The following is a 25,750-nucleotide window of genomic DNA, read 5'->3' as shown; positions in this document are numbered from 1 at the left end:
TGGATAATTGTCCCTCCGAGGTCCACAACCAGGATCCTGAATGGCTCGTTCTAAAAAGAGACGATTAGGGGGTCTTTCAAGCCAATCCAGAGTGTAGGGTTGCCTAGAACACCATAGGTGGAGTAAGTGGTTCCTTCAGGTCGCAAACGGGTGTTATTGATGTTAATGGCCCGACTAGGTACGATTTCACGGTGCATTTCGACGAGGCGATTCTTATGGCGACAATACTTGTGAATTTCTTTTGTTTTTAATCATTTAAATACGTATTGAGTTTTCTCATCTCGGATTGTATATTTTTTCAATCTTCATTTAGGAAAATTAATTTTTCTTTCAGCGTTTCGCCAGGAGGATCCCCTCGAGGAGCGACTCTTGACGGCTTTCATGTGTTGCGTGTTATTGCGTTACGTTAATGTACCTTCGGATGACCTCCTCACGGACAGGACGTCCGTCGCCAGACATGCGAGGTGCCAAACCTTGACAGGCTCCGCACTGACGGTCTCCACAGCTGTCAATGATAGTCATGCATGATTCTACAGTATCCACCAACAACGAGAACAATAAAATAAGTCTAGGAGAAATTCGCGGGCCTCCATCTATCCATCTTATCCTGGAATGGCGTTCCATCGAGGACAAGCTCCTGAAACCTAGCGCGACCATCCCCGCGCTTACGGACGTTTCATAACAAGAAAACTCCTTATCCATCTTCTCCTTATCATCTTCCACTTCCGCAGGAAGGAATAAACGATCCTAGAGATATAGGCATGCATCGCAACGGAGATAATTCAACGTATCTCGGTATTCGTTCGCACTGGCACGCGGACGTGACGATTGTAAATTTCTGTTTCGTTTTTTATATCATCAACCCACCACTTTCCAGGTGTCTCGTCTTCGCTGTCGCTGATGGTGATTACGGAGACTGCCGGCGAAGGCGTGTCGTGAATCGTGATGGTCTGCTGTCTTACGGCAGCGACTTGCTGATGTTCGATGTTGTGGTTCCCGCCGCCATGTTTCGATCCGTGATGATGGGTCTGCAAGGTCTGCTGCTGCCAGTGTCCATTTGTCGGCGAATGTCGTCTCATGCTGCTGGGTGGTGTGCTCTCCTTGACTCGCTTTTTCACCGGGCTGAGCTGTTGCGTTTCCTTTTTGTGCTCGTGCCTGTGCTGGGATTGCTGGGGCACCGTCAGGTGGTGCTGATGGTGCTTCGTCACGCTGCGTTTCCCCCAGCTCTGGGAAGGATGCTCCACCAGGGCGCTCGTGTTGTAGACCTCCGTCACGGGAAACACTGGCCGCTGATCCTTCCCCAAAATACAGGAGGTTTGATTAGACAATGAACGGTACAAATGCCCACGCAAATTTACCCAATGATTGGTCACACTCATACCACTATAAATGGCAGTAAAATTGCATTCTCATATCTAATAACTATAATCTCATTCTTCGTACATAAATCTAAAGTCTAGAAATAAGGCAATTTTCCCGTTTCGCTACCAAAATATCCTCTTCATAAAAGGTACAAATCCGTAAAATACTCATCTAATCACATCCATGAGTGAATATAGTATTGCATCATCTTTTTTTTTAGAGAGCACAAAGTGCCTAGATATCTGATATCTTAACGTCGTACCTTTTAAAATATTTTATGGAATTTCTTTTCAGGCGAGGGGAGAAATATAAGTAGCGAATGTTGTCATGTACCTGTAATATAGCAGAGCTATCTACGATCAAAGGTCTACCCCAGTCACCGGCGTCGCTCAACAAGGGTTGCTGGATGGCGGCGTGTTGCGGTGGAAGTTGCTGCCAGGACGGCACAATGGCCGCCATTTGCCTGCTGCCTCCAGGCCACGACGTCTGCACGGCGTTCTGCAAGCCAATCATGGGACACTTATGTACACGCGGGGGGGAGGGATCGTTAGACACCGTGTAACGAACATGGCTCATAATCTAAGAGGATGGGTTTCATTGTTTGTAGGGACCTACCGTCAACAGCATTTGGCGACCCGTCTCAACCATGGACACTGGAACAGCGGCGTATTGTTGCTGAGCCGCAGCAGCAGCAGCAGCCACGGCTTGCTGGGAGATTATGGAAGGCTGGATCTGCAGAGGAGCTTGCTGAGCTTGCGGCGGCTGTAAAACCCCCGTCCATTACTAGATGTGCAAAACGGCCGTGACACGTTCTACCAATTCTCTCAATTAATCAATTAATTTAATACGTCACTTATTAGCCGATTTACTAGTCCGTCGAGTCTCCACGCCCCGTAGAATGGTAACTTAAATTACTGTTTGCTTTTCTACGAATTTCTAGAATTTTATCAAGAGTCCCAAAATATGTACATGACCGGTGCCGTAGATATGGGAACGACGGTTGATTTTCTGTGCTCCTGTTTAAGGATATCGAGGTAGTGGCGACAGACTAGGCCCCACGTAAATGTCGTTACCTGCGCCACGACGACGTGCTTCGCGGGGCTCGGCATCGTCTGGTAGCCAGGTGGAGGGCAAAGTATTCCGGGCACCAGCTGATGCGGAAAATCGTGAACACCGCTTCTGCCGCTGTTCGATCCGCTGGACGAGCCGCTGTACTGGGTGGGCCTTCGGCTGCTGTTGCTGTATATCTGGTACTGGATGAAACGATAAACCGAGCGTTAAAAACTGCAGCCCGAGGTGTCGCGGAGAGTTGCCGAAGAGCCATCGGTCAAGGTCTAACCGTCCAAGCAGGAAATCTACCTTCAGGTGGCGAGCTACCTACCAGATTGTCATATCCTGTCTGGGCAGTTCGATGCTCCCTGACCAACCGTTGCACTTGATTGGTCAGCTGATTGTTAAAGGTAAGCGTGACGGCACTGCCGTTCGTCGTGGGGACGAAGTTGGCCACCAAGGAGGTCGGCGGAGGTGGTTGAGGAGCCGGAGGAGCCTGATGATGTGCAGGACTTGCCGTGAAGTCCCCGGCACGCCTGCAGACCTCCATCATCTGGACGGAGGCCTTGACGTTGTTGCAATGCGCATAGTCCACGAGATGAGCCAGGGTAACGAAGGCGTGGTTTAGAGCCTCCCCGGGTGTTATTCGGCGCTCCTGTAACACGTAACATGGGGAATCTTGTTGCCGAAGAGTACACGATGTCTCCTAGTCCAAGATCCACCCTGCAACGACCACCAGGTGTCACGCCCCACCATGAATTAGGTATTACTACCTGGTCCATCGTCAGCATCCTCTTCAGGAGGTCGATAAACTCCCTCCGGTCGGCCTTCTCGGCTAGAAGTTGACCACCTTCCAGGTCGGTCGGCACGTTGACCTGGCCGATGTCGTCCAGGCAGTTGAAAATATACTTCCTAGCCTCCTTGGACTTGATCCCTGTCTCCGCCTCGTGCTCTTCGGGCGTCTTAAGGCGCCAGAATGGGTACGTGCCTGGGAACAAAGAGGCCATTTTATTCCGCCGTTCGAGTGCGGCATACCTTGAAGACGCGATGACTGCTTACTGTCCATGTCCCGGTAGAAGAATTTCGTCGTTTTGCTGGCGTTGTTCAACATGTGCTCAGTTGGGAGGCCTTGCGTCTGGCTGATGTAACGAATCTGGTCGTATTCGGTGCTGCCCGGGTACAGGGGCCAGCCCAAAAACAATTCCGCGACGACGCAGCCAAGCGACCACATATCTATCGCTTCACAAAACGGAAGTCCAAGTATAATCTCGGGTGTCCGATAGTATCGTGATTGCAGGTAGGTGCTGCAGACAGCTTTTGAGACGTGCGAAGCTGAGCCGAAGTCGATGACCTTAACGCGGTAGGGCTGTCGTACAGGGTCCACCAGCATGATGTTCTCTGGCTTAAGGTCGGCGTGTATTAGACCCAATTGCTGGAAATAAAAAAATTATATTACCACCTACCACGTGCGAAGGCCGCTTGCCATATTTACATAACCCTACGTAACTCCGCAAAGATGGGGAATTAAATCATTTACGGTATTTCTCTCGAAGTGCCGTTTATTTTTACGACGACATCTTAAAAGAATGTCACTTTAGACATTAAATTATAGGCTCAATGGATGCCATCGATTGAACGAAATCAATGACTGAATTTTCTTGCAGATGACGCCGTAAATAAATGAAAAGATAAATAAATAAAATCGACTAGATGATTTTAGGTGTATTGTGTCAACGTGTGGTACCTTCAGCTTCAGCAGTGCGGTCAACACTTGTTGGAGAATCGGCCTGATGTACTTGAGGGGCAGAGGGGAGAATTTGTTCTGCTTCAGGAAGTCATAAAGATTCTGCTCCAGCATCTCGAACACCAGACAGGTATGCGACTTGTGCTGAAAGCACTCATAAGCGCGCACAAAGTTGAACTCATCCGCGTTTTCCTGACTGAGTCGTGACAGGATGGAGACCTGTTAAATTAAAGAAAATATTCATTAAATCAGATTAAAACAAAAAAACCGCTGAATTAAATTAGAAAGTTATATAAAGTGTCGCCACGCTTGGTGGGTTTTTACAAATCCGGGGGGAGAAAAAAATGGAGGTCCATTTTTATTCTATCCGAGAACAAGCCTTACCTCAATCTGACCTTGGCGCGCATACGAAGGATGATTCTTGAGAATTTTGATGGCCACGATCTCGTTAGTCCCTTTCTTCCAGCATTTGACGACCTGAAAAGAGGAGGATCATTTTTATTCCCTCGGCCCGGCACTCGAGAGAAAGAGTCGAGGCCTAAAATTCAAACGCCGATCGGAAGGCCACTCGACGTTCTCTTCGAGGCGCTATCTACATTACAAGGAAAGTGACTAAGCGAATCCGTTTCAAAGCCGTTCGAATCGTCGCTCGGAATCTTGAGGTCTCGATCCCGAGTGCGACAAGGACTTGGCAAGATCCCGCGTTAATAAAACACGTAGGAAAAAAACTAGCGCAGCTGGCTACCGTAAGAACTTTGTTAAGTTAAGCCAAACCGCTTGGCAAGGCCTCGACAATCGACTCCTTTCATCCCTTTCGCCAAGGACCCCGAAAACCGGAGAAATCCTCCGTCCATAACCCCGGCCGCAAAAACCAATTCCCCAAGTCGCGCTCTTACGCATCTTCGAGGAAAGAAAAGCAGTAAAAAGAAGGAATATAAAGAGAAAAAAAAAGAGAAATATATATATGTGAAAGCAAAGGGCGCCAGACTGTTGGCACAAGTCCCGAGGCGTAACGGTCGCCTGGCGCCCAGGCACTCATAACCGAATATTGCTACATGTTTACTTAATTGCCGGGCGAACAATTATCGTAATGGGAGTTTCCATCCGAATCCAGGCCAGGCAATGATAATTGCTGAAGAATCGCCCCGCTCTTGCCCGGTTCTTGCGACCCCACCAGGCAATGAAACGCCAGTTTCGACTTCTGACAACACTCGGAGTGCCAAGAAACAAGATGGCGGCCTCGACCGAGGTGGAGAGACCGCCCTAGATAAGCGTTCTTCTTCTCAAATCCTCGAATGAAATCATGGACGTCAATTACAAGGGCCCGGCAAATCAGCGAACAAGCTGATAAATAAGTTATTTAACGGAATGACTGATAAATAAATGTAAAAAATGAGGGAAAAAAATAGTCAAGCGTGTCATGGCCGCCTCGTTAGAGAGGCATAGCCAAGAGACGCCGTCCCAAAACGTATCAGTGGCAGTGTAACAAAATTTCGGTCGGCTTGGCCACCCCGAAGAGCGCCACCCTGGGTGACAAGATGCCAGGAGACGTCAGGCTCCGAAAATCGGCTTCTCTTCGGGTTCTTCCTCACCTGGCCAAACGTCCCCCTGCCGAGGAACTCGAGGACCTCGTACTGATTGGTCATCGAGTAGAGGACCTCGTGTTGCACCAGCTGATAGTCCCCATCGCCCTGGGGGTTGCTTCCTCCCCCGCCGTTCCCCGTGTTCGCCACTTGTTTGCTGTGCGACGTCATGTTGGCTTGCTTGTGCTGCTGCTGCTGCTGCTGCTGTTGCTGCTGTTGTTGTTGCTGCTGCTGCTGTTGCTGCTGTTGCTGCTGCTGCTGCTGTTGCTGCTGCTGTTGTTGCTGATGCAGCTGCTGCTGTTGCGTGTGGTGCTGCGACACTACAGTGTTGCCCGGTGCGTTGCTCGCATTGGTGGAGTTGACTACCAGTTGACTATCACCATTACCTTCCCTCGACCAAGTCTTTCTCTGGGAAGAAGGAAGACACCATTAAGATCAGAATTCGTGTCGACTAAGAGCGCAACATTGTTCCCGTGGAAACTTTTAAATCCTCCCCCGAGATTCGTCGTTACGGATTTATCAGAGAGTCACGACCGTGCTTAACCCGACACGCCTCTTCGCCGTCAGGCCCACTTTCCTCGAGACTGCGTCACCTAATCTGTAATTGCTGTTTACAGCAATTACAGGCCATTTGGAATATTTTCGTCAGGAGGAAGTCCCATAAGAGAGCCGTCGACTGCAATCTTCGGTGTTAAGGTGAAGTGAAACATCCTTCAAATCAGTCGATTCGAATACAACACTTTTTTTTAACGGTATTAGACCAAACTGTCCGAAACTTTGACACATCACTCCTGATCATCTAAGAATTGTCCTGACCCCTTTCAAAATTTGGATTTTTCAAAAAAATCTTTTAACTCAGTCCAGACCAGAACCAAAATGGCGTCGAGCTCTCATATTTCGATCAATATACAATTATCGAAGGCTCTTATATGAGATTCGAAAGGGTCAGGACAATTTTACAACAATTTAGAACACTCTGGTAATCGATAAACTCGCATTTGAACGGGATAAAGGCAAAAAAAAGTGTTGTATGCGCTTCTTTGCTAAAACGGTGGTAATACGAGGTCTCGGAGTGAAAATTTAATTGACCTGGAAATCACAGATGGCGCAGGGGGTCCCTCCGCAGTCAATTAGGGCCCCAGAAGGCACGAATCCAGAGGATTTCTGGAGTTTTACTTCGATTTCTTTATAATTATTGTACGAAAACGACAGGTGGAATATTCCATTTGGTACAATACACAATATAATTCGACCTAGCTGTCAATATAAAAACGAACGTCGGCAACGTAGGCATTTAGAAAAATTTTCTTTATCGACGTCGATCAAGTTCCTCGACGTGTTTCACGTCACCTTAAGGCGATGCGAAAGTGACGGCAAAGAGGTCTCGTTTATGAAACTTTTCGCCAAACTCGGCGTACCGAAATCGTCACGAACGTTACCAACGTGAACAGGGAGACCATAAGGAAGTTACGAACCCCCATGAAATGTCAATGTTTTGAAAAATTTCTTATACAAAAAAAAATGAAGGCTCATGAGTGTCGGGAGGTTTCTAAGAGTCTCCGTATTCAGACGGTAAAGTTTTCAGGCGATTTGGTGCACTCAGTTTGGAGAAATGTGCCACGAACGATTGAGCCCTCGGATGCCACTTTCGGATCCCCTTAAAAAAGCGAGGGGCCTTTCGGGCTCACGCCCTTCGTTATTTCCACGGCCACGAGGGATCGCTTCGAGCCGGCAACCAGACCGTTTAACGTCGCCATCTTGCGGTGCCGTTAAAACGACTCTCTCGTTTTCTCTCGGAGGCTCCACCGAGCCCGTGGCTACGGAAAGCGATTTTTCCGCGCCTCCATTAAGGAGCGCCGCCGACTTTCGAGTCCGCTCGATCGTAACGCCGCCTATCGCGTCGGATAAAAAAAAAAGATCATAATTCTCCTCCGCCAGGTGGCGTTCCAAATTCAAACCGTAAGAGTATTCGTCGTGAAGAAACTCGTTACATACCGATTCCACATATTTTTCAGACGACATAAGAAAAGCCGAAAGACCGAATAACAAAATGTTTCAAGCGATTCGGTATACCTAGTTCGGGGAAAAGTGTTACAAACGAGACGCCTCGGGAAACGCTTTCGCATCGCGTTAAGGTGAAGTGAAACACCTAGAGGAACTTGATCGACGCCGGTAAAAAAGGTTTCTCTAAGTACCTACGTTGCCGACGTTGGTTTTAATATTGACGGCTGTGTCGAATTATATCGAGTATTCTCCTAAATGGCATACTCCATCTGTCGTATTCGTACAATAATTATAAAGAAATCGAAGTAAAAATTCTGTCAACTAAATTATCACTCCGAGATATCACGGTTACCACCGTTTTAGCATAGAATCACATAAGACAATTTTTTTTTTTACTTTAACCCGCTCAAACGGGAGTTTATCGATTACCAGAGTGTTCTAAATTCTCATACAATGGTCCTGACCCTTTCGATTTTCATATAGAGCCCTCAATAATATAATATCGATCGAAATATGAGATAGCTCGACGCCAACTTGGTCCTGGTCTATCCTAAGTTAAGAAAATTCCTTCAGAAATAATATTCAAAGTGTCAGGATAATTCCTAGGTGCGCTCACGAGTCACGTGTCAAAGTTTCGGGCAGTTCTACCAAATGCCCTTAAAAAACCAAAGTGTCTTATTCGAATCGACTGATTTGAGGAGGGTGTTTAACTTCACCTTAACCCATTCACTGCCAACTAACGAGATATCTCGTAGTAAGCGTATGTACAGTGGCGGACATGAACGCCTTCGTGAACGTCACGTGTCAAAGTTTCAGGCAGTTCTACCCAATACCCTTAAAAAACCAAAGTGTCTTATTCGAATCGACAGATTTGAGGGGGGGTGTTTAACTTCACCTTAACCCATACACTGCCAACTAACGAGATATCTCATAGTAAGCGTATGTACAGTAGCGGACATGAACGCCTTCCTTACTGATATTGTGCTGCCAATGTATGGTGGGAAGGCATTCATGTCCGTTAGTGTACCAAGACTGGGTCTACATTCTTCTAACAATGAATATGGGACATGTGTTCGTTTTTCTTCCCCGGTTTCATTTTCGGACCGGCCTCCGGCAGGGTGGCTACCTTCTGGCCGCAACGTTGGTACGTGTCTAGGAGCTTGATCGTGGAGGCGCGCACCAGAGTCTGCTGGCTCGGGCTCTTCTGCAGTGCATTATTGTGCAGCGAGCCGAAGGCGGCGTTGGTACCGCTTACGGAGTACCGTTGCAGCCCGGGATTGTCCAACTGGTAGTCGCTGGTCGACTGGACCTGCGCGTGTTGTATCACCGGCTGGCTGATGTTGTAGTCCAGCTTGCGCTTCTTCGTGTGGTGGTGAGCGATGTTGCTGCTGCCGTTGACGCTGCTCGTCTGCTGTGCCTGGATGAACATGTCACACATCCCCTGAAGGACCAGGTTGCGGTTCGCCGTTAACTCTCACCTCCGCACGCCTCGCGGGAGGGCATCGGCGCTGAAACCAGACACGAAGATCACGTTAATGCCTCTTTCGAGAAATCCTCTCGACGAAATCCCGATAATAAAAACCTCGAAAACATTTCGAGATACATCATAAATTCACCACGTAGGGTCTCGAATTCACATATAAATCGTGTCATTTCACGGAATTACTGGAAACCGCCTCAGTCGTAGTCGTAAGTCCCTTGCCACCCCGACGCTGCCAATAGATAAAAAAAAATTAAAAATATATATTGTAACACCCGTCACCTTATAATATTTCTAAGGTAATTTCAACATTTTCGACATATATCATAAATTCACCACGTAGGGTCTCGAATTCACATATAAATCGTGTAATTTCACGGAATTACTGGAAACCGCCTCAGTCGTAGTCGTAAGTCCCTAGCCACCCTGACGCTGCCAAAAGATAAAAAAAATTAAAAATATATATTATAACACCCGTCACCTTACAATATTTCTAAGGTAATTTCAACATTTTCTACATACATCATAAATTCACCACATAGGTGAAAAAGGTCTCAAATTCACATATAAATCGTGTAATTTCACGGAATTAGAAACGCGACGTAAGATCACGACCCGAGAATGGAAATTGATCGAACCGTAGAAATATTTCCTTAATTCAAGGAACAATCATTTGACTCGAGTAAACTCGCGATGAATTGTCGCAATTCCGAGGAAACGTTGCGTCCAATTTATTCGAATGCATATGCCAATCACACACCGGTGAATGTCAACATTTACCTGTGTAAGTCAAAAATAAGGGTATTTAGCAAATATTTCGGACATACACTAAGCGACTGTGAATGTTGACATTCACCGGTGAAAGTCGACATTCTCCAGATTTCGGTGTTTCACCGTAACACATACATTTTACATCTCGTGGGCATTGCAGACTTTAGCCGGCTAGCAAGCACAGCTCGAGATGAAAAATTCTAAACGATTATCCGGAAGTGTAACGACTCGATCCGTTAGCGCACAATGACGAAAAAGGGTGGGTAAAAAAAAAAAGAAGAAGAAATACACATCGTTACACGATCGCGGATAGGAATAATAAATATCCCGTCATGCATATGTATAAGTCCGGGCACGTCAAATCGTCGGCCGTGTATTTCGACACGGCGAAGCCGGAAGTCGGCGTCAAAGCGCTCGTTTGCGAGGCTGCGACGTCGATGCATCGCAATGGAGCGGACACGCGAAGAAACGAGCGAAAAGAAGGAGTCCTTTCCAGTTGGACGAATAAATCGAGGCCCGATCGCGGCCGCGCCGGCGAGGCGTCCTTGCCGTAACCCGAGAGAAAGGGAATCAAACAAATCTAAGAATAGTGTCAGGGTTGAGGTACGTTAGCGTTTCCCAGTCGGCACTCGGGGCCTCATCGGCCCTGTGGAAAAATGGGCCCTATGCGAAGAAAAAGATGCCAAGCCAAAACGGGGCTCTGTGCGAAGAAATAAATGCCAAGCTAAAATGGGGCTCTGTGCGAAAAATGGGGCTTCGATGAAAATGGGGGTTTTAAGGGAAAAGGGAAGGCGCTGGGAAAATGGGCCTTATGTGAAAGGGAAGGCTGCAAGATAAAACAGGGACTGGTGCAAAAATAGATCCCCAGGGAAAAAAGATGCCAAGCTAAACCGGGGCTCTATGCGAAAAATGGGGGTTTTAAAGGAAAAGGGAAAACACTGGGAAAATGGGCCTTATGTGAAAAGGAAGGTTGCAAGATAAACAGGGACTCATGCAAAAATAGGCCCCCGGGGAAAAATGGTGCCAAGCTAAAACGAAGCTCTGTGCGAAAATGGGGGTTTTAAGGGAAAAGGCGGAGCACTGGGAAAATGGGCCTTATGTGAAAAGGAAGGTTGCAAGATAAAATGGGAGTCCAAGGGAAAATCAAGTTCAAAGCGAAAATGCCCTGGGGGAAAATCTCGGTCCACACGGGGCCCTATGCAGAAGTTGGGACTTAAACGAAAATGGGCCTTGGGAGAGAGGGAAGGCTTTAGGCTGAAACGGGGCACCGTGCGAAAATGGGCCTCGTGAGAATAAAAAAAGGTCCCATGGGTCAGTAGGGACCTATGCGAAAATGGGCCTTGTATGAAGAGGAGAGCTTCGGGATAATGCCGAACTCTATGCGAAAAAGGGTCCCGAGCTAAAACCAAACTCGGTGCCCGTTGCGAAGCCAAAGGTTCCGAGCGAAAACGGGCCCTGTGCGAAATGGAGGACCCCTCGGGCCCCAAACTCACTCCACCTGGCCCCGAAAACCCTCGAACGAGCTCCTCTGTCCACTTTGCGGGTTTCGGTCGGCTCCCTTCACTCGTTCGCGTCCCGAAATTCCCGTCCCGGCATTTCGGGCCCTTCTTTTGTGCGCGCCGAGAAAGAAGGGCCGCTTGGGCGTAGGAAAAACAATTCGGCCATAATGAAAAATTTCCAACAAATATAAGACACATAAAAATGGCCTAACAATTCTTTCGCGGACATGTATCTCTGCCTTATTAACAAACTGTATTCAATATCCACGGCTGCAATATTCTTTACTAACGACAACCGCGTGTTGCCCATATCGCGTGCACAGAAAAAAAGAAAAAAGAAAAGAAGACATTTGCACTTTTAGCAAAGAAACAGCATTACCGATAAAGTTTTGCTCTTCCTGCAATAACAATCCCACCGACAGGAAAAAGTTTGCAATTACATGGAATCTTAGATGTAACCATTGGGGAGCTTTCCTCAGAAACCGAGTGCATGCTAAATTAGCAAATGAATTTGTTGCAGCCAAGAAATACCGTCGTCCCAGCTCAAAGGAACGAGTGACATGCAATTTGTTGTTGCCAAAAAAGAATATAGCATTTATTAGTTGGCTGCCGTGACACGTAAAATCTCTCGTACCTGTGAATTCTTCTTCTGCGCGCGTTAACAATTAACTCATTTTTTTTTTTTTTTCTCGCCCGTCGTTAGGACAAATTTATCCGATAATTTATCAAGCACGGTCTCGGGCCCTCATTTCGTAAAATTGCAAACAATTTGCCGTCAGTACAGCACTTTCAGCGAGATGAAAATCCTATCGGCAATGATCTTCACTCCTAGAGCAATGTCTTCCGTTTTTTCTCGGCGCATGCGCCGGGCAATTTTCCCCGCTTCTTCCCGGGATTTTCTCCGCCTCTTCCCGCGATTTCCCTCGGAGAGTCCCTCGGGACCCTTTCGCCTTTTCCCTTCGGGGGAATCGACGAGTTGCGCATCTCGGCACTCGTCACCGGGATATATAACGCGCTCACGGCGAGGCGCACGAAGGCAAAATTTATTGAATAATAATTCTTAGCTCGGTTCAACAAGGGGTTCGTTAAAGCCGACGCAAACGACCCACTTAAGGCCGAGAGGCGCGAGCGGTAGCGAAAATTTTACGAGGAAAATAATATTGACGCGCGCTGCGTACCCGGAGATAAATATTTCCCGAAGCGGCGATTGTCCCCGCCGCTTCTGCGCCGTCATCAAGGTATTTTTTATTTACGCCCCCCCGACCATGTCCTTCTGTCCCGGCCGTGTAGAATTCAATGCAAGGTAATGGCGTAGTAGTAGAATTTTTCTGAAGCCCGACCTTAAGGCGGTACGAAACCGACATCCGAGGGGTCAATCTGGAAACAAGATGTACCGAATCGTTTTCAACTTAATGTGGTTATACAGACTACAAGGAACATGGAGTACCCATAAAATTTCATTTTTTAGAAAAATTTGACATTTGAAAATGTAGAAGAATAAATTACAAAAAATAAAATAATAATATTTCATGAATATCCGGACCTTCCTTATAGCCTGCACATTGTTTCGAAAGATTCGGGACAGTTCCGGGAAAAGATTCGCGAACGTGAATCTTCTGTTTGACGTCACTTGCATGTCGCAATAAGGAGCTCGAGAAGTTCCAATTAAAACAGTACAAACTATTTAAAACGGTCAGATACGGGGTGTTGAATATTTTCGACAGCCATTGCCACCGTGAGCGCTTTAAAAAAAAAAAAAAAGTTATGTTCAAACGCAGCTAGTAATTTATAGTTTTTCACCCACATTATAACCGCACGTGTCGAGAGCGGTAAACGCGGTTTAAACGGATGATCTCTTTCTGGGAACAAAAATTGGAGCAGACGCGCGATTTCCGGGTATCGTCGAGCTTCTTAAAGCAATCGTTATTTTTTCTCCCGAGTGTTGGTGGAAAAAAAGAGAACAAGAAGAAAAAAAACGTCCACGTGCGCGAGGTTGAGGGGGGTTTACATTAAACAGGCGCCATTGAGCGGTTTAAATAAAATCGGGGAGGGGAGTCAAATTTCCGGGAAGAAAAGTTCCTCGACTCGACGTGGCTAAGAAATGGATTTTCCTATTTAAAACATTTTCAGCGGAAACTTGTAAGAGTTTCTCGATTCGATGGCTGTAAAGAGACCCTTAGGCAGTCGGTCGAAGCGAGCGGGGTGCCTCTCGCGGTGTCCGCCTTGCCGTACGGCATATACCGTTCGATGAGTCAAGCAAATTAATCAGCCAGCAGCGTAGGAAAACCCTCGCGTGTGTCGACGCGGTCAAGGAAACTCCTGAACCCCGTCCGAGTGGGAGGACGTGACTGCAAAGAGTAAACGGTCCGGAGTGCGTCATCCGGTAAAAAAGCCGCGTAGACTGGACGTCAAAGCGGCTTCCCACAGCGGTCACGTGGCCGACCCCCGAGACGATCGACCGCCCGCGTGACTCCGCGTCCGCTCCCCCGGGCGACCCGAGGGAGACTGCGCCGCGACCGGCGAGAACGCCGCGCTTATATACCCCCGCCGCCCCGCAGAAAATCCACGACGCAGAGAGAAGCATTCGGCCCGGTGGAACGATTTTCTTTTTTTATTCCCTTCTTTCAATATCTCTCCCTTAAACATGAAAACCATCGAAACGTCGGAAATTTTCCGCAATAATAAAAAAAAAATACCAATTTCGAGCGGTTTAGGTTAATTGACGTATTCCAAGAACGCCGATCCTCGGCCTACATATGGAGAGCCGCGACCGTTAGCGACCACTCGTCGAATCGGATTTAGAGCGACTGTAATCCCGCTGTGTGGACAGTAGTGAAAACCTGGTCGAATCGACGATCGACCGCCCGCGTCCGTTTCCCCGGACGGCTAGAGGGAGACTGCGCCGCGACCGGCGAGGGCGCCGCGCTTTATATACCCCCGCCGCCCCGCGGAAAATCCACGGCGCAGGGGCAGGAGCGTGCTTCGCCCAGGTGGAACGATTTCCTCCGTCAACGTTTTTTTATTCACTTCCCCTTTCAGTCCCTCTCCCTTAACCATGAAATACCATTGAAACGTCGGAAACTTTCGCAGTAAAAAAAAAAGAAGAAATCAATTTCAATCGGCTTCGGTTAATTGAAGGAAGAGCGATATTTCCCAAAAGTGCGCCGCCATATTGGCTTCGCGTCGATCCTCAGCCTACATACGGAGACCGTTGACGACCGCTCGCCGAATCGGAGTTAGAGCGATTGTGATCCCGTTCTCTTACAGTCAGCGAAAACCTGGTCGAATCGGCGATCGTTTCGCCTGTACCGGGAAATCGGTTAACCGCGTCCGGGAAGCGATCCCGGCGTCGCTGCCTCGAGTCCGTCAACGAGAATTTCGCTCACCAGCACCCCATATTCTGCCTCCCGTCGATACGACTGCAGTCTTAACCCTCAGTAATTATGCACAACCGAGTCCGTGGCATTATTACCCCGGTTCTAAAATAAAAATAATTACCCCCGCGACCACTTTGGCGCGTTAAACATTTATCGCCCCGAATTTCCAAAATGGAGGGGGATAAAAAAAAAACATTTCGCAGAAATATCCGGTGCAATTTATCCCCCGATTCCCGAATTCCTGGTTTAAAGTCGGGAACGGAAGATTTCCCGATCTCTCCGCGGCGTAAAAAAGAAAGAAAAAAAAAAGAAAAAAAAACGGCACCGGCGGTAATTTTAGATCGAGGCCAGGAGGAATCCCGCCGATATCGCGCGCCGCCATACCGTGATTAAGAAAGCGCCACTTCGCGAGGCGCGTAAGGCGGACTTTCATGCGACGAATAAAAAAAAGAAGGGAAACCAAGGAACCAAGGAAAAGTATAACGACGAAGTTAGGTTGGAAGTCATCGTCGATCGTTATCGCCAGATAGAGAGGCCACGACGTCGGTTTTTCCCGGATTTCGGGCCAGTTTTCGGAGCGGCCTTTCACCGCTGCTCCGGATCGGAGAGAGACGGACGCATGGGCAGGCGCGAAGGTGCGAGGAGGACAGAGCGAATCGGACCCCTCTGGGGCCAGCTTCAAGCGGTTCCCAACGCGTCGCTCATGGCGGTCGAATGGGAGCTCGAAGGAAAAAAAAAAAAACCATGAAATGAACATGGGATGTACGGACCGAATTCGGCCATGGAGATATTAAATGTTAAAATTAGTTAAAATAATATCGCGTTTCTTTCCTCGCTCTCTAATATTCATTACCCGAAACGATTGCACAACGCAAGATGGCGGCGCTCCAAAGACGAGGACGCCTCTGGTCGTCCTCTTCGCAAGAATGCCAAAAGCGAATGGTTGGGTTTTTCTGCGCGATTCATGCCCCTGAATCGTTGGGGACGAAACGTTTTTCGGGGAAAACCCTCGGCCCGGGAAAAGGCGCGACAAAGGAGGGAAAATTCAGCGATAGGAGATTGAATGAGCGTCGCGCGCCGGGACAGAAGGCCCCTCCGTCGTCCCAGAAAGAATGCGACGTAAACGTCCGGCGGTGCTCAACTCGACCCTCACATCGCGTAAAAACCAAATATATCCCATTAACTCAAGCTCAAATAAATTGTCACTATTCCTAAACGAAGCATCCGACTTATTTTTGTATTTCTCGCGAGAAATAATTATTCATGGAATTTACGAAATTTTCCTCTCACTGTGGACATATANGTATATATCTTTCCGAGGATTTTCGACCGTGGTTATCGAGTTAACTATTTCCACGGGCGTCGAGTTCCCTGACGTCTGGACGATAAGACTTCTCCTCCGATGTCTGGAACCGCCGCCCGGACTAACGTCATCGACTCTCAAGGTGCGATCCCGGATAGCGCGATATACCGCCGTTATCGGGGATTTTCACGAGTTATCTCGACCGATCGAGGGCGAAACGGTCAGGCATACGAAGGAACCGGCTGCGAACCCGACCGGGACACGAAACACGACCAGGTGCGCGACATAAAAGGCCGTTGTTGTAGAAAGCATCGTTATCGGCGCCGCGATAGGTCGGACACGTCACGAATTTCCGCGACCGCTCGCAGGTGGTCCAAACTGAGAGAAACGTTTCAACGGATTCAAAGAAAAAATTGCGGGGAAAAAAGATGATAAAACGAATTAAAATTAAAATTAAAATAACGGTGCACGGCATATAATGCCGTTGTTGTCGAAAGCATCGTTATCGGCGCCGCGATAGGTCGGACACGTCGCGAATTTCCGCAACCGCTCGCAGGTGGTCCAAACTGAGCGAAACGTTTCACCGGATTTAAAAGAAAAAGTGGGGGGAAAAAAAAATGATAAAAATAATTAAACGCCACTTAACGGGCCGTTGTCGAAAGCGTCGTTATCGGCGCCGCGATAGGTCGGACACGTCCCGAATTTCCGCGACCGGTCGTAGGTGGTCCAGAACGAGCGAAACGTTTATATCATTACCCGAATCATGTATAATTGCAAGAACCAATTATTTCGTTGAGAATAAAAAATCAAATATGATTTAAACGAACGTCATTTACACCTACTGACATTTCTTCGCACATACTTGATCACAGGATTTTGTCGTATCGGTGCATATTTCTATCAGTCAACCAATTCTATCTTTTTCTCAGGGTAAGATTTTCGTAATTAACAAAATTCCTGATAACAGATTGGAGCGCCACGTCCATGCGAGTAATTCAGAGAAAGGGGAGAGAGAGAGAGAGAGAGAGAGTGATAATGAGATAAAAATGAACGGCGAGTGAATTTTCGAGAATCTCGGTGTTAATGAAGATTAATGAGCAACTACGAGAGTATTTAAATCAAACGAAAACAGGGAAATATTGATAACGCGAGAATAAGAGGAACGGTTGATTTCTTTTTTATTTCGCAGATCTCGAGATAAGAGCCGCGAATCGGCGTCGCACGGCGACGTCGTGACTGCAGACGGCTATAATCCCGCCGCGAATTTCCAACTTTTCCCTTCGCAAGTGGACCCCAGGTGAACGAGAAGATTTCGGTGAGCAAAGGTTGGTCGAATCGCAGGTGAGGAAACGAGAAGAACGGAGCGAGGCGGAGGCCACGTGGAAACCGCAAGAGGGAGAGAGAGGGAGGATTGCGTAAAAAAAAAAAAAAAACTCGGAAATTGTGTAAATCGGCCAGTGCATTCCCGGACTTCGCCCTCGTCGACTTCGCGAATGAAATGTAACAAAAAAAATATATATATACGTAATCAAAAACCATATATATCATTCAAAAACGATACGGAACCGCCTAAAAAAAAAAATGGTATACTCTTGCCACATGCGATTTCCAAATGTTTCGCGCTTTTTTTCAACGGTGTATAATATCCGTACGCCCCGAATTTATAATCAGTCGAGCTCGATTCGTGCGAGAAACTAAAAAAAATATATATATATAAATAAAATACGTGTAACCCAAAAAATATGTAAACTGCTCTCGTAAATTTCTGACGTTACCCTTAAAAAAAAAGTGGGTATACTCGTCTCATACGGGATTTCCAAATTTTCCAGCTGTGTATAAATATCCGTACGCGTTGAATGTTTAATCGGTCGAGCTCGATCCTTTTGTTCGGGAGGGAAGTTTCAGTTTTTTTGGGGCCATCGAAGAGTTTCGACTCGAGATGGCGCCGAGTCGACGAATTTTTGCGAGTGACGCAATTTATCGGGGCGAGCGTGTGCGCGCGTATCGATTCGGTGCGTGGACACCGCTAAACATATTTCCGACAGCGGAATTTTACGGACCACGTGCCGTCTCGGAGGCGGCCTCGCAATTTTTTTTTTTTCCCCCGTAACGCCGCCATTTTTTAACGCCTCCGCGACGTCGGCCGAGGAATCCGTTTCCCGTCGTCGGGGCAGCACTCCGAATTTCCGCCCTTTACCCTAACCCTTCGCCATCTCCGAGGTGAAATCCTATTTCTTTTTCAACTGTTTCATTTTTTTTTTTTATTCTATTTCTTTCATAAGTCCGACCTCGTTTATACAACACGCACGCCGGCGTGACGTCGAATCAATATTTCCTCTAAATAAATCTGTCTTCGCGTGCGAATGAATGATGAGTGTCGATGAATCTAAGCACGAACCCAGTTTTTTCGATTTTTGTCGAGAGGTGGTTCTTCAACGGCGAAGGGCATGGTTAAATTTATTAATTCCTTCGACCTCGGTGATACGTGAAATAAAACTACGAGGACCAGCGCAAAAATTATGAGACGATAAATTCCATCCCTGAGGGGGAAGGAGATTTTCCTCATTTTAATTAATTCGCAAATTAGAAGTACAAGATACCACCGTAATCCTTAATCGAGGTCGAAATTGAGCTCTCAGTGAATTTTCGCACGTCAAGGAGCAAACCGCCTCGTTCCTTAAATTGCAAGGATCCTTGTGTAAATAAGGAAACGATCATGCAATCTGCTAAGACATGAAAAAAATGTCATTTTAATTAATTCGCAAATTAAAAATACAAGATACCACCATAATCCTTAATCGAGGTAAAAATTAAGCTCTCAGTGAATTTACGCATATCAAGGAGGAAACCGTCCCGTTCATAGATAGCAAGGATCCTTATGAAAATAAAGAAACGATTATATCATTCGCTAGGACATGAAAAAATGTCCTCATTTCAATTAATTCGCAAATTAAAAGTACAAGATACCACCATAATCCTTTATCGGGGTCGAAATTAAGCTCTCAGTGAATTTTCGCACGTCAAGGAGCAAACCGCCTCGTTCCTTAAATTGCAAGGATCCTTGTGTAAATAAGGAAACGATCATGTAATCTGCTAGGACATGAAAAAAATGTCCTCATTTTAATTAATTCGCAAATTAAAAGTACAAGATACCACCATAATCCTTAATCGGGGTCGAAATTGAGCTCTCAGTGAATTTTCGCACGTCAAGGAAGAAACCGTCCCGTACCTTAGATTGCAAGGATCCTTGTGAAAATAAGGAAACGATTATATCATTCGCTAGGACATGAAAAAATATCCTCATTTTAATTAATTCGCAAATTAAAAGTACAAGATACCGCCGTAATCCTTAATCGAGGTCAAAATTAAGCTCTCAGTGAATTTTCGCACATTAAGGAGCAAACCGTCTCGTTCTTAAATTGCAAGGACTCGCTCGAGGGAATCAAGTTGCATCCATTAGGAAGAATTTGGGAATTCCGCGAACGTCCATTTGGGACCGCCTCGAATATATTTCCGGATCCCTCTCACGTTTCCTCGGCAAGTCCCGTAGAACTCGTCCCATGATAAGTCCCATAAGTCCCTACCCTTGTAAACCGAAGTCTCCGTAAGAAAGACAGCTGATCGCCGATAAACCTTGGCCGGGGCTCAAAATAAATTCCTACGATTATCCCGAGAAGATTTCCGCGGGGCGGATGACGCTCGCGGATTCCGCTTTCTCCGAAAATACCGAGTCTCGCGGCTCGACTTTTCAAGAAATCGTAGGAGCAAAGAGGGGACGCGGACACACTTCGGTCGGCGGCAGTTGTTGACGCGAGGCTCCACCTCCGGATCTCTGAATCTCGGCCAGGATTAAATCAGGCGACTCGCCTCGAGACGTCGTCGTCGCCTAAGAAACGCAGCCGCGATTGCGGCGTTTCTTTCGACCGCCGAGATTCCTGGATACCCGCGTCAAGGAACGAAAGAGAGAGAGAGAGAGGGAAAGAAAGAGAAGAGCCATCGAAACGACAAATCGTAGCGATAAGTTCGAGAGGATCTAACCGTGGACGCTGTACGACTCGATTTAACTGCACAGTTGTGCCCATAATTATGAAAGTGGTCTAAGTCAAAATTAAAAAAAAAAAAATGAGTATCAGTTATTTCACGCCATATTATTTCAAACGAAATTAATTCAATGTAATTTCGAAACAAAAAATATATCACTTAGACCACTTTCATAATTATGGGCACAGTTATCGCAGGTATCGTAACTCGCGTGGTCACCTTAATCCTAAGGACAGCGGAATATTTTCCTTCGGTTTTTCAGGACCCCATGCGACACTTCAAAATGTCTTCCCTTGCTACTATACATTCCCTTGTAATCGAAATCTGGACGGAGAAGAAATAGAATGCCTCGATAATAATATGCACGGCGAGATTAGAGGGAGACGGTGGATTTTCCTTGGTCAGGACATTTTTCCAGAATGCCTGGTTTCTTGAAATTGTTGATGCCCTCCTTTAATCTTACATCTTTCCTCGTAATTGAAATTTTTCAGCCTTCCCAAAATAGCAAACGCGGATGTACTCTCACGTACAAAAAATAGAATGGCTCAAAAATAATATTTACGGCGAGATTAAAGGACACTAAACCTCGTCCAGGAAAACTTTCCAGGACAAAGACAATACCATTAACCCTGGAAATTTTCGATGCGCTCCCTTAACCTTGTACCTTTCTCGTAATTGAAATTTTCCTGCCTCCCAAAATAGCAAACGTCGATGCACTCTCACGTACGAAAAATAGAATGGCTCAAAAATAATATTTACGGCAAGATTAAAGGACACTAAACCTCGTCCAGGACAAAGATAATACCATTAACCCTGGAAATTTTCGATGCCCTCCCTTAACCTTGTACCTGTCCTCGTAATTGAAATTTTCCTGCCCCGCCAAAGCAGGAAACGGCAATGCACTCTCACGTACAGAAAAATAGTTGAAAAATATTTACGGCGAGATTACGGAAGGACATTAAAACCTACCAGGGTAGGAAATGATTGCCGGTAGGAAAGCCTCTCTCAGGTACCAAGGTACCCAACAGGTACCCCAGGTCCGAGGGGATATTACAGGAGGTGGATAGCCAGGACGAGGAGCCGTTTCCTTTTGAATACGAGAACCGCATAGGCCGGGTTTCCATCCCTGAGATGGGTCGACCCATGGAGGATCCCAAGGGATCCCTCCCGATAGGAAGAGGATAAGTCCCGATAGTTTCCTACAGTGATGAGCAAAATCGGTCTTGGCTTGGTCGTGTAAAAATTGTAAGACCATCGCTACCTGCCAGGAGTAGCTTGGACTGTAAATTCTCTACACAGCGAAAAAAAAAAAAAAAAAGACAAAGAAATATTTTGGTAATTCAAAGAATATCTGACTGGAATAAACCCAACGAAACTGGACGCAACGTTAATCCGTAATTATGACAATTAATTTGAGTCAAGTAATTATTCTTGGAGTGAACAAAATATTCCTTCGGTTCCATGAATTTCTTTTCTCTCAGGGTGTATAAGTGTATTTCGTTAATTGCTTAATAAAACGCGGAACAATATTCCAATCTCGATTACCCGGTCAAAGTTGACATTACTCATTCGAGAGGTTCAGAGAATGACATTTTCTGTCCAGTTTCACCAGGCTAAAAATCCCAGACTGCGTTACATTAATAACGCTATGATCTTTAAGCGCTTGCACTTGGCGCGAAACTCTACCGAGTTTCATAATAAAAAAGAAATTAATAAACAGCTGTATATATATATATATAATACTTTACGATGATGATTTCCCTAACTACGATGCAGTCATTTTTTCCCGGTTTAATCGCAACCGCCACGTAGACAGGATCTTCTCGCTACCATAAGATTTTTTATACTCTTTGCGGGGAACCAAAGAAGCAGGAATCTTATATTCCAAAACTGTACCCTCGAGTTTCTAAAAGAATATACGTTGGATTTGAGATTCACGTCTGGCCAAAGTCGGCCTTCCTTGTTTATGGACGGCCTAACCTAACCTAGAACCCGGCTTGTCCTGAAAACAGCCTCCCATTTATCTCCTTAAGACTTCTCCGCTAGATAAGAGTCCCTGATTATGAATCTCGAATCTCGGATAACCTCAAATCGTGGATAAGTACAAGTCCACGAACTCGACCCGTCGGCTCGACTTCCGGCGTTCAGAAGAGTCGACATAACCTAACTTCCAAATATACCGCGGCTCGTCGGAGACGCGTCCAAACCTGCCTCCGCGATTCCCAAACTCTCGGATGGGCCAAGATCGGGAATTTTAGACTTGGTCGCCCATCTACGCGTGCCACACTCCTGGTTTCAACGCTTCAAGAATACGCAGACAAAAAGTATACTAACTCCTATTCCGAAAGAAATGAACGGTTAGTTTGCAGGGTGAAGTATAAAGGCCGAGAATTAATTCCAACATTCGTCGCTCGTAGGAAACGCGTCCAAACTTGCATAAGCGATAGACAACAAATAACTTAAATTCTTATTTCTAAAAAAATTAATGTTTAATCTGCAAGATGAAATATAAAGGCCGAGAATTAATTCCAACATTCGTCGCTCGTAGGAAACGCGTCCAAACTTGCATACGCGATAGACAACAAATAACAACTCTTATTTCTAAAAAAATTAACGTTTAATCTGCAAGATGAAATATAAAGGCCGAGAATTAATTCCAACATTCGTCGCTTGTAGGAAACGCGTCCAAATTTGCATAAGCGATAGACAACAAATAACTTAAATTCTTATTTCTAAAAAAATTAATGTTTAATCTGCAAGATGAAATATAAAGGCCGAGAATTAATTCCAACATTCGTCGCTCGTCGCGACGCGTCCAAACTTGCATACGCGATAAACAAATAACTTAACCCTTATTTGTAAAAAAATTAACGTTTAATCTGCAAGATGAAATATAAAGGCCGAGAATTAATTCCAACATTCGTCGCTCGTAGGAAACGCGTCCAAACTTGCCTTCGCGATTCCGAAATTCTCGGACGGGCCAAGATCAGGAATTATAGACTTAGTCGCCCATCTACGCGTGCCATACTCCTGGTTTCAACGCCTCGCGATGGACAAACAATATCCTAACTCCCATTCCCCAAAAGTAAACATTTAATTTCCAAGATAAAATATAGAAGCCAAGAATTAAGTCCAACAGTCGCGCCGTCGGCCGGTTCGTCCCCTACCATACGGCGCCCTAACCTAACCTAGGACTCCGAACTCGGTTAATTCCAAAAACACTCCCAATTCTCTCTCCAAGATAACGCGTCTCCCCGAGATAAGAGTCCCTGATTATGAATTTAAATTCTCGAGCGTCCCCAGGTCGTGTACCATCACAAGTTCCGTACTCGACCCGTCGCCCCAACTTCTGGCGTTCAGGAGAGCCGACATAACCTAACTTCCAGGTGCACCGAAGTCCGAGTTCTCGATAGTTCGCGAGGTCAAGGTACGAAGTCGCGGACTCGGAGTTATCGGCGAGCAGCGGTGCCGTCGGGTAGGTCGACCTCGCGCCTTCGCGCTGGCACGGCGAAGGAAGGTAAAGAAAGAAGGGCATCCACTCACCTCTCACTGCGTGGCCGGTGTCTCTGCGAGCGTCGGCAGGGCCGCCTCAAAGCGTCATGACCTCGCCCGGGCCTCGGCGGTGTCCGGGCTCGTCCGTGCTGGCGGCCTCTCAGCGAGGCCCGGCCATCTTGCGGGGGCCTCTCGTGCGGCGGCGGGTCCAGTCGCGTCGTCGCGGGGTCCGCGCGGCCTCCTCGGCCGATTCCCGGGGTGCCTCAGAGTCCTGGCCACCGTTGGCGCGCCTGGAGGGCCGCCTGGGCGCAGAGCATAACTCACCGGGAGTGCGTCGGTCGCGGGCGCGTCCTCGCCTCGCCCGCCGGGACACTCGCGAAGCTGCAGGGGGCCGAGGGGCGCGCCGACTACCGCGAGTCGGGCCGACTTCTCATCCTCTCGGGCCTGGCTGCTCTGAGGGCTCCGTGATCGCAGCGCGCACGTCCGCGGTGACTCCGCGATCGAGGACTCGCTCGAGCCCGACTGGGCGCCGCTCGGGCGCGCTCGGCCGGGGTCGGCCGGACTCGGGTGGGCTCGGCGGCCTACGCCGGCGCTCGGCGGCCCGGCCGGCCGTGGCGCCGCCTGGCGGCGACGGCGCGCCCCGCGCAGGCGCGAGCGCCGTTGGAGGCGACGGATTCCGGGCCGAGAGTCGCCGCTCCACTTCTGGTCTCGCTGACCTCGCCTGGTAGGAACGACCTCCCGAGGCTTATCATGCTGAACGGGCGACGAGAAGCGTGCGGAGGTCGCCCCAGGCCCGAGCACGCCGGTAATCGGGCAGGCTCGCGGGGTAACGGGCTGGAAACGTGCAGGAACGGCGCCGAGGTCCCGCAGCTGCGTGCCCGGATACTGCCGCGGACGTTGGCCAAGATGGCGGCGCGCGCGCGGGGCGTGGCCGCGATTGGTCGGCCCGGCGGTCGGTCGGCCAATTGGCGCGCGTTCGCCGACCGTAGCCCCGGCTCCGCCGGCCCGAGTCGCGTATCGACGAAACTTTCGCGCCGCCGGCCGTGAGCCGAGCTTTGGCGAGCACGCACGGCCGCCGATTAAAAGGGCCGAGCCGTGTATGACGGCTTTATTAGGATTAACGCGGCTTCTCCTTGCGGCCCGACCTCGGGGACGCCGGTTCTTCCCCCGGACTCGAGTCGCTCCCTCTCTCCCGACCCTTTGCTGGCTCTTTCTAAGCGGCAAGTAATAATAACGCCAGCGCTCGTCGCCACGCGCGGCTGTTTTTATGAAACATAAAAATAGCGCGCCAGAGTCGACGCCACTGAAAACGGCGACTCCGCGGAGGTGGAGGCACGACGAGGGGGACCTGGCGTACATCCGAGTACACCCGGTAGCTCGAATTAACCGACTGTGCCGCCGGCACGAGGTCGCCGCTGCCGGTCGCGCCGCCGGCCAATCAGCGCGCCGCTCGCCCGCTGGGCCGCCGCGTGATTGGCGCGGGCAGTCGCTCCGCGGCTTTCCTCCGGGCCGGGTCACCGCGGACCAAGGGTAGGGACCCCGCTACTCGTCCACTCCCTTGATATTCTTTGGCAGAGAAAAGGGAGGAGAACGAATAGAGGGGCCATCCTTTCTCCCTCTGTTAATACAACCCCTTCGTTTCCTATTTTAATTCTGCATTTTGGATCGCATCCTACAACCACCGTTGCAGAGACAGGATCTCGTCCTCATCTTTACTTTTGGCCGTGTATGTAATCGTGTAGTAGTTGTGCTTCTATATGATGTTTATGAACTACGTTCTTAACGTGTCTCGAAAATATACGAACTGATGCAAAGAATGAGTAGTTCTGATTTTTTTAACCATCGGACGAACCCTCGATGGCGTCTCTACCCGAAAAGAGGAGTGGATTCGAATCGGAGTACATCTTGGATTTTTCCCGACTTACGTTAGTTCCTTCGTCAACAAGTGGCGATACGCGCGCGGGTCAAAGTTTGAGACCGTTCCCTATAACTTCTAAGTACAGGGAGGAACTACGATGCCGGTGACCCTGTAAAATTCGGAGTC

The 25,750-nt window shown here is 47.9% G+C and overlaps 1 protein-coding gene across 8 annotated transcripts in view; it reads right to left on the bottom strand.

The window, feature by feature from the left end:
• LOC105700201 (homeodomain-interacting protein kinase 2) overlaps positions 1-24,211 on the bottom strand; it is a 37,467-nt gene extending 13,256 nt beyond the window's left edge. For 5 of the 8 annotated variants that reach the window (XM_012425858.2, XM_023433783.1, XM_023433784.1 and 2 more), the window contains exons 1-13: positions 23,758-24,211; positions 8,870-9,251; positions 5,749-6,147; positions 4,541-4,633; positions 4,157-4,375; positions 3,472-3,844; positions 3,183-3,400; positions 2,744-3,067; positions 2,436-2,615; positions 1,978-2,124; positions 1,696-1,860; positions 868-1,295; positions 416-505 (exon numbers count right to left, since the gene is read on the bottom strand). In XM_012425858.2, coding sequence (XP_012281281.1) covers positions 416-505; positions 868-1,295; positions 1,696-1,860; positions 1,978-2,124; positions 2,436-2,615; positions 2,744-3,067; positions 3,183-3,400; positions 3,472-3,844; positions 4,157-4,375; positions 4,541-4,633; positions 5,749-6,147; positions 8,870-9,181 — 2,948 coding nt within the window. In that variant the 5' untranslated portion in view covers positions 9,182-9,251; positions 23,758-24,211. The remainder of the gene's footprint in view (positions 1-415; positions 506-867; positions 1,296-1,695; positions 1,861-1,977; positions 2,125-2,435; positions 2,616-2,743; positions 3,068-3,182; positions 3,401-3,471; positions 3,845-4,156; positions 4,376-4,540; positions 4,634-5,748; positions 6,148-8,869; positions 9,252-23,757) is intronic. The other 3 variants (XM_012425872.2, XM_012425864.2, XM_012425885.2) reach the window with 3 other exon arrangements.
• Positions 24,212-25,750: the final 1,539 nt, after the last annotated feature.

The sequence above is a fragment of the Orussus abietinus genome, unplaced genomic scaffold (assembly GCF_000612105.2).
Source record: "Orussus abietinus isolate OABI.00-Male unplaced genomic scaffold, Oabi_2.0 scaffold29, whole genome shotgun sequence".
In the NCBI taxonomy this organism is placed as follows: Eukaryota; Metazoa; Arthropoda; class Insecta; order Hymenoptera; family Orussidae; genus Orussus; species Orussus abietinus.
Note: the sequence above shows the minus strand (reverse complement) of the source record. Positions and strands in the feature narration are given on the sequence as shown.